The sequence below is a fragment of the Pinus tabuliformis genome, chromosome X (genome assembly GCF_031772625.1).
Source record: "Pinus tabuliformis cultivar Carrire ecotype Pingquan chromosome X, CPIR1, whole genome shotgun sequence".
Lineage (NCBI taxonomy): Eukaryota > Viridiplantae > Streptophyta > Pinopsida > Pinales > Pinaceae > Pinus > Pinus tabuliformis.
The window spans coordinates 1,176,428,776-1,176,437,018 of record NC_142308.1 but is presented as its reverse complement, the minus strand read 5'-3'; the positions used below and the strand labels follow the sequence as shown (position 1 = coordinate 1,176,437,018).

Below are 8,243 nucleotides of genomic sequence, written 5' to 3'. Positions count from 1 at the left end.
TTACAAGCCAATCTTGACCCCTTTGCTCACTACCATTTCACAGTGGACTATACCTCTTCCAGCTGTCATCCATGTACCCATTGTAACACACGAGAATTTTAGCACATTGTCCATCCTTAAAGGCGATGGAATAAGAGGAGGCTTAATCTGACTCCATGAATCATTCCTGGTATCATATCTCCAGAAATAAAATTCAACTGCATGACTTGACAACATATAAATATATGACCCCATCACTGCACAAGCAATCACACAACCCCCCATTGGCAGGGCCTTGGTCTTGAGCCAAGTATTAGTCTTGGGGTCATAGGAATCCATATAGTCCACATAAGCATAAGGTTGTAATGAGAAACCATTCTTTGTACCAAACTTAAGCCCTTCGATTACATAAAAAATCCCATCCACGGTAGCACCCAGGCAACCATATCTCTTTCTAGGCATATTTGCAATTGGTCTCCATAAATCAAGGTCAGGAACATATTCCTCTGCATGAAAAATGGCTTCCCTACAAGCATCTCTCCTCAGAGAGCCTCCAACAACATAAATCCTGCTAGAAATTACACAGTAACCTTTCGTTTTCAAAGGCATCGCCTGGTCTTTGGAATTTATTTATAGATTCTATACCAATACTATCGTTTTATATGATTTTCACATTGATTAAGGCTATAAGTGTACTTCTCTACTTGATTGAACTCCGTCTGGTTGCATTGGATTATTGACGACATAATGTTTCATGTTACCACTTGCTGAATTTGACAACATAATGTTCCATGTTACCACTTGGTAAGTCTGAAAATCTATTACAACTATTTCTAAGAAAGACACCAGAGTTTCATTATATCTAGGAAAGTTAAATGCAGTGATACGTAGAGCTTCTTGGAAGAACAAAAAAAAATTAACATATCATAACTCAATACATTAAGCAAACAACTGTATATTGGTCCATGCCTAGAAAAAGTGTTTAATGACAAAACCAAAAGTTGTAACTACTGATGCAAAACCATTTATCTGTGTTATCTGCTCAATAGGCAGTGCACCCAGGTCAATAGAACAAGGGATTAATTGGGATTTTACTATGCTGAACAACTACTGAACCTCTTTCATATATTTATATGCTCTGCTAATGTGCATGAAAAACAAACTCATTTCATCTACTTTCACGAATGTAGTAATAAGAAATGCCAAAATCTCAGGATTTTATTAAGGACAGTTTATCAGACAAGATTTTTCTTTTCGATGATTCAATATTTATCAAGTTAGTAAGAAAATCATTGAATGGGTGAACAAAATTTGTAGGACATGTATTAAATTCCTTTGATGATCAGGGAAATCATTTGCACTTGAACTGTTTGCATGGCTGCCCTATAACAACAACTAAGCCATCAAAACAACTTGAATATAACATCTTGAGAGTTACAAAGTTTGAAAAAATAAGAGAATATATTAAAGACTGTGAACTAAATGAGTTGAGTAGTGACAACAATTGTGAATTCATGGTGTAAAGTAAAAAAATGCCATTTATGCTTAGATAATGAAGGACAGACATACAAATGGCGATTCCATAGTCCAAACAAATTGGTCTTTGAAACAAATCTTATATATTATTGGACACTAAAGAACAAGAATGCAAGCCAATCCATCCTCTGCATACATCAACTAATAAAAAGTTACAATTGTAAGAACAAAAATACAATGCAATGGAAGAAGCAATGATGGAAAGTGTATCAGATCCATGGCCATGGAGGCTTATCAATGAAAATTCCATGAAAATACAGTGACAACATTTAGGCTTGATGGAAGTCCTTATCCTATGAATTGGTTCAAAGAAAAAACAAAACCAACCTTGTGAAATCAGATCGAAAGGCCACAGAAGAGATTTCATTATAGATTCATTGAGAAAATCACTCATATTATGCATAAGAAACCTGGAGAAGGGAATGAGAATCCTTCATAGAGCTCATGTTTGAGAATCCTGTTATAGTTTCTGACTGATAATATAGAAGAAATCAACATTCAGCTTGACATTGAAGAGAAAGCATTAGGTGCCATGGTTAATATGAACCATGATTTATGGAATGAACTAACACTTCACCGTAGCACAGAAAACACCATTCTTAACAAGAGGAAAATTAGGTCCTCTATCCCATTCATGCAACTTAGTATCATAGATCAACACCAACCCTTCTTCCAGGCCTCTAGCACACCTCCCGCTTCTCGTAAGCAAATCATCATTGCAACCTCCAACTTGTAAAACATAAACACAGGTACCCATTGTAACAAACGAGAATTTTAGCACATTCTCCATCCTTGAAGGAGATAGAATAGGAGGCTTAATCTGACTCCATAAATCATTCCTAGTATCATATCCCCAAAAAGTCAATTCAACTGCATGACTTGACAACATATAAATATATGATCCCATCACTGCACAAGAAATCACACAACCCCCCATTGGTAGGGCCTTGGTCTTGAGCCAAGTATTAGTCTTGGGGTCATAGGAATCCATAGAGCCCACATAAGCATAAGGCTATAATGAGAAACCATTCTTATTCCCAAACTTAAGCCCTATGATTACATAAAAAATCCAATCCACAACAGCACCCAAACAACCATATCTCTTTCTAAGCATATTTGCAATGGGTCTCCATAAATCAAGGTAAGGAACATATTCCTTTGCATGAACAATGGCTTCCCTGCAAGAATCTCTCCTCATAGAGCCTCCAACAATATAAATCCTACCAGAAACTACATAGTAGCCTTTCGTTTTCATAGGCATAATTGAAGTACTTGAAAGGGAAAATGACTGGATTTCCAAGGAATACATTTGAATTTACCACTAGAAAAACAAAACGAACATGATGACAAAGTACTCTAAAGAATACTACAGTTGCATTGCAAAATGATTTACAAAATAGAGTTCTAGAGACCAAGAGAGTGTACATTCATTACAAGTCAATGAATGCCCTAAAGTACAATATTCAAAATACAGAAAGGAATTCAAAATTCTACAGGTGTAAAGATTGCATGATGGGAGATAGGTCACAAGATTGTTGTTCATACTTCTTCAAAAAGGATGCGAAATAAGCCGATGTGCAGTATGGAGAAGTAACGCATCCTTTTGGAGGCAATATCTGACAAAACTCTGAAACTCTGGTGATGCATCAGGTGGCACGATGGAGGGTCGCCCAAACATATGGCCACCATTAATGTAGGCCAATCAGGCGTCTACCCCGGAGACAAACAAGGGAACCTTCCAAGTGCACATTCCAGCAAAGATAATCCCAAACTCCATATATCTGCAGAGCATCCATCATACTTTCCACCGTACCCATCAGGATCAAACCTTTCAGGACTCATATAAGCACAAGTGCCCACGAAGGAATTGCACTGGGCCAAAGTGTGAGCCAACACAGTGCTGACACCGAAATCGACAATCTTGACTTCTCTTCTCTTGTTGATCAACAAATTGGAGTGCTTTATATCATGGTGAACAATTTTGTTTTGGTGCAAGTAATGCAAGCCCTTGAGCACCTACCTGGTAACATCAGCCAAATAGTGTTCTCATATATTCTTATGGGCTTGAAGAACATGCGCAAGGGTACCACCATCCATGTACTCCAACACAAAATAGATCTCTCCTTCTCGATCAAATATGCCATAACAATACACGATTTGTGGAGAATTCTCCCTTTGGAGTATCTCCATTTCCCTCATTATTTACTTTCAGTACTTAGTGGCTTGCCACTGTGAATTGTTATAATAAGCGGGAACGATAACGACAACTTTATTCACTTGAAAACCCATGTATGCTTGGGCGATTTCTTTCATTACCATTGAAGATATTTCCTCAGCCACAAATGTTTTCTCTTCTCCCTTAAAAGTTACTTGGATCAAGAGCTTATCATTGGATTCACAAACAATAGAAAAGGGCCAAAGGATCTTATCAGCTTGGACATAGGAATCAAAGAAACGCCTATCAATCAACCTCTTGGCATCAAAAACAATGTTCGAAAGGTTTAAAGCGACTTGATTCTCGGCAAGCTCTCCGATGATGCGTTCATTTTCTGTGAATGCAACCATGGAAGGAGTAATCCGATCGCCCTGATCATTGGGAATGATATCCACTCTGTCATGATAACCATCCGAAACACCCACACAACTGTAAGTGGTTCCAAGATCGATTCTGATAGCCCTGCCATTGGGGTTATGAGGGAAATCCATGGACGGATATTGTGATCATTTATCAAGATTGAAGGTAACTTATTCTCCATGATGTAAATTTCAAATTAAGTTGGAGGTATAAACGTTAGATACTTTGAACTTGAGTACTTGGGTACAATGAAAGTTTCATCAGTTGGAAGAGAAAACTTCACAATATTTTTCAGGTTAATCGTTTTATAGATGAAAGTTTTTGAGGAAGTTTTTGAGATTTAACACTGAGACAATTTGACCTGTAAATTTTATAAAATTATTTGAAATAAAAATTTTGTTTGTTTTCCAATAGATAGATTGAAGTATGCATTATCAGAAGCTAAAATATGTGAAAAATTCAAATCAGAAGACAGAGTAACATTTGTAATTACAAATTGCAGAAGCTTATGTATATTGAGATATAATTCCATTTCAATTCATATATTATGTCTAGTGACCAAATTTTCCACCGATCTCATATTCATATATATATAATTGAGTAACTATGTTAGAAGATGTGCTGCTAAATGATAAAGCAAAGATTATATCACAATATAGTTCTAGTAAAACATAAAAATACATATACAATACTGTGTACAATATCTTGATAGATACCTTTAAATCAGCCTTGTGTATAAGGACTAGCAACATCCTCCAAAACTGTACTAACTAGTTCATCTTCCTAACTCACATATTTTATTAATTTATTGAATTGATGTACAAATTCTTACTCTTCTTTCTCTTTTAACCCTGCTCTAGACAAATTCGCTTAGGTTCTTGGATCTGAGGCCATTGCCTGATCAACTCTGCGAAGATTAATTTCTGAATTCCAAAGCTGCCTCCATTGGGCTTGTGCCTCATCCAACTATTGTTGTACTGCCAACATAGATTCTTTAATTTCTGCTACTTGAGCTATAATTTGACTGTTAGTTTTAGTTTTTGTTGCATCAAGATTGGGAACATAAACCCTATTGCAACTTTAATTTCTACTACTTTAGCTATAATTTGACTATCAGTTTCAGTTTTTGTTGCATCAATATTGGGAGCAAAAGCCCTATTGCAACATATGAGTTCTTTATGACTTTGCAACATTCCTTGAGTCTCTTGCAAATAATCCATTTGATAACATGTACATAAATCTCTAGCAATCTCATGTAAATCCCTCAAATCCATTTGATAATCTATGGAGAAATTACCAATAATTTCATATATACAAAAAGAGAGAAGTGGATCGTTTATTTCAAGAATCGAACGAAGTTCCAAGAGTCGTGAACTTCATAATAAAGGAAGAATATGTTAAATAGGGAGCATATATCCTCACCTATACAACATTTAATGTACTGTTGTGAGGTATATATTATTTACCCCAGTTCTTGAAGAATCAATTGCAATCGTTATACATAGGCAAAAGTGTTTAATGACAAAACCAAAATCTATAATTGCTGAAGCAAAACCCTTTACCTGTGCTATCTACTCAATAGGTAGTGCACCCAGGTCAATAAAACAAGGGATTAATTGGGATTTTACTATGTTGAACAACTATTGAACCTCTTTCATATATTTATATGCTTTGCTAATGTGCATGAAAAACAAACTCATTTCATCTACTTTCACGAATGTAGTAATACGAAATGCCAAAATATCAGGATTTTATTAAAGATAGTTTGTCAGAAAATATTTTTATGAGAAACCATTCTTTTTACCAAACTTAAGCCCTTCGATTACATAAAAAATCCCGTCCACAACAGCACACAGGAATCCATATCTATTTCTATGCATATTTGCTATGGGTCTCCATAAATCAAGGTTAGGAACATATTCCTCTGCATGAACAATGACTTCCCTGCAAGCATCTCTCCTTAGAGAGCCTCCAACAACATAAACTTTGCCAGAAATTACACAGTAACCTCTCTCCTCAGAGAGCCTCCAGCAACATAAATCCTGCCAGAAATTACATAGTAACCTTTCATTTTCAAAGGCATCAACTCGGTCTTTAGCACTGATTTATAGATTCCATACCAACATTGTCTTTTTATCTGATTTTCACATAGACTACCATTGAACTGAAAAATTAATGAGCGATTTAATTGAGGGTAAGGAATTAGTTATGAGATCAATGGAGGGAAACTTTTTAATCGTCTAACACATAATCTGATGGTGCATAGCGAAGGCAGAGCAGACCAGAGGACAGTTCATTTCAAAGGGAAACACCTTACGACGTAAATATATATTATATAAAGTTCGCTTCCAAAATCGCTCCTGACTCAGGAGCTTTTGAAAATGCGCTCCCCACTCCTGCTTCTCGCTTCTACTCTTGCTCCAAAACAAACATGCATCGCATTACTAATACTTCTATGATATATGTTTAATGCATATGTTAAGAATTTTTACCTATTGCTCGGCTAGTAATCCTCCTAATGATGGGGCAGCAGAGAAGACAAAATATATGGCACCTTCACCCTTTCCTTACATTACTGATGAATAGGTTGAATGAAAGTGAAGGAGACAGTGCAACAAACTATTGCTTGGTAGAGGGCACATGTATGCCACAGGAGACAGTGAAATAGACTATTGTTTGGAAGAGGGTGCATGCATTTCACACCTTCAGTTAATTATGGTTGAGATGTTGTTTCAAATTTAGCAATTTTTCGATAGAGTTTTTCTATTATCAAAGCTTTTCTTTTATTACGTTTAGCATGCATGATCTATTATTACTAGAAGGGGGCAAATCTCTAGTCAATTAGAATACTTATGCATGAGAAATTCCCATCTTAGGTAGAGGACACAGATCCAAGGAAGGGATGCATGCTCCCGTTCATCTTTTGAAGGAGAAACACTTACTTGGCACTCTTACCATGCATCTATGATGCACTAGGTGATTAGGCTAGGGCTACAGTTTCACAAATTCCAACCATATAAGATTTTGCATGTGTCCATATCCATTTTTCTTTCTCTCCTCTTCTTATTCTATAAGTGAGATGAAAGGTGCACCATTGTGTTGGTTATAGAGGTTTTGTTTTCAACTGTTGTAGTGTATCTTTTTCAGTATTCAATAGAAGATAGTTGTGATTGAGAGTTTAGATCTATGTATTTTCCATTCAAATTTTCCACATTATGTATTTGTAAATCAACAAACTTATATCTGCCTCTCTTTTTATTGAAAATTTCAAGTTTTCAGCTACCTAGTATTTAGGTTATTCTTTCTAAGTGCAGAATCTACTTACCATTGTTAATGAAAATAAGGAGATATAAATATAAAAGGGTATATAAAATGTTAATGAAAAAATGGATACCTACAATATCTAGTGAAAGTAAGGCCTTTTAAAATTGGGAAGGTTTATTTGGTTCGTATTGGTAGGGGGTTAAATAAAGTGATTTTTAGAGGTATTTTCCAATATGTAGTCAAATTAAGGGTATTGCTTAGTATGCCACGAAGCACCTGCTATGTCATAGGTTCATTGAGTAAAGCCCCCGTTGTTCTTCATAATGACCTAATTGTAATCATGTCATTGTATATTCTTTATAAAGAAATAAATAGAAATTATATCTTATTTTTGGAGTATGGGTTTCATACTCAAGTTTGAGTCAAAAGCATATTCTTTGTGCTTTTAGGTTTTCTAAGTCTTTCTAGGATAAATAATATTAATTGTCATGTGTCATAGTCCCATTTGGACTCTTTGTAATTAAGGAATTATTTATTTTGTCAAGAAAAAACCACTTATAAGCCCAAGACAAAGTTGCCCCAAGAAGCAAATCAAGTCGGCCTTTAGGGAGGGAATTTGACCCTCAAGAAAGGCTATATAAAGGAGAGGAGCTTGACTCATTTGTACATTCGCTCAAATCAAGTTCAGTTTGCAATAGAGAAGGACAAGAAGAACTAAGAAGGACAAGAAAGGAAGATATAAAATAATTTTTCTATTTGTAAATATATAAAATAAATTCAACCAATTACCTTATATGCACGAGCCCTTCACTTGAATGGGAATCAAGAAGTTAAACATAATGAAACACAATATTTGGGATGTATTTATAACCCCTACTGCCTTTGCTAA

General features: G+C 35.5%; 1 protein-coding gene and 3 pseudogenes across 1 annotated transcript; all 4 read right to left on the bottom strand.

Moving 5' to 3' along the window:
• Positions 1–588, bottom strand: LOC149144135 (F-box/kelch-repeat protein At5g26960 pseudogene; annotated as a pseudogene).
• A 1,492-nt stretch (positions 589–2,080) lies between these two features.
• LOC149144134 (F-box/kelch-repeat protein At5g26960 pseudogene) lies at positions 2,081–2,776 on the bottom strand (annotated as a pseudogene).
• Positions 2,777–3,064: 288 nt separating this feature from the next.
• On the bottom strand, positions 3,065–3,714 carry LOC149144133 (mitogen-activated protein kinase kinase 9 pseudogene; annotated as a pseudogene).
• Positions 3,715–3,723: 9 nt separating this feature from the next.
• On the bottom strand, positions 3,724–4,221 carry LOC149144132 (uncharacterized). The gene has a single exon (XM_089452041.1). It carries the CDS (start codon positions 4,219–4,221, stop codon positions 3,724–3,726), a length of 498 nt encoding a protein of 165 aa, XP_089308167.1.
• Positions 4,222–8,243: the final 4,022 nt, after the last annotated feature.

Excerpts from the sequence above, each read along its gene's own strand:
- LOC149144132 (XM_089452041.1), bottom strand. The coding sequence starts at position 4,221 with ATGGATTTCCCTCATAACCCCAATGGCAGGGCTATCAGAATCGATCTT.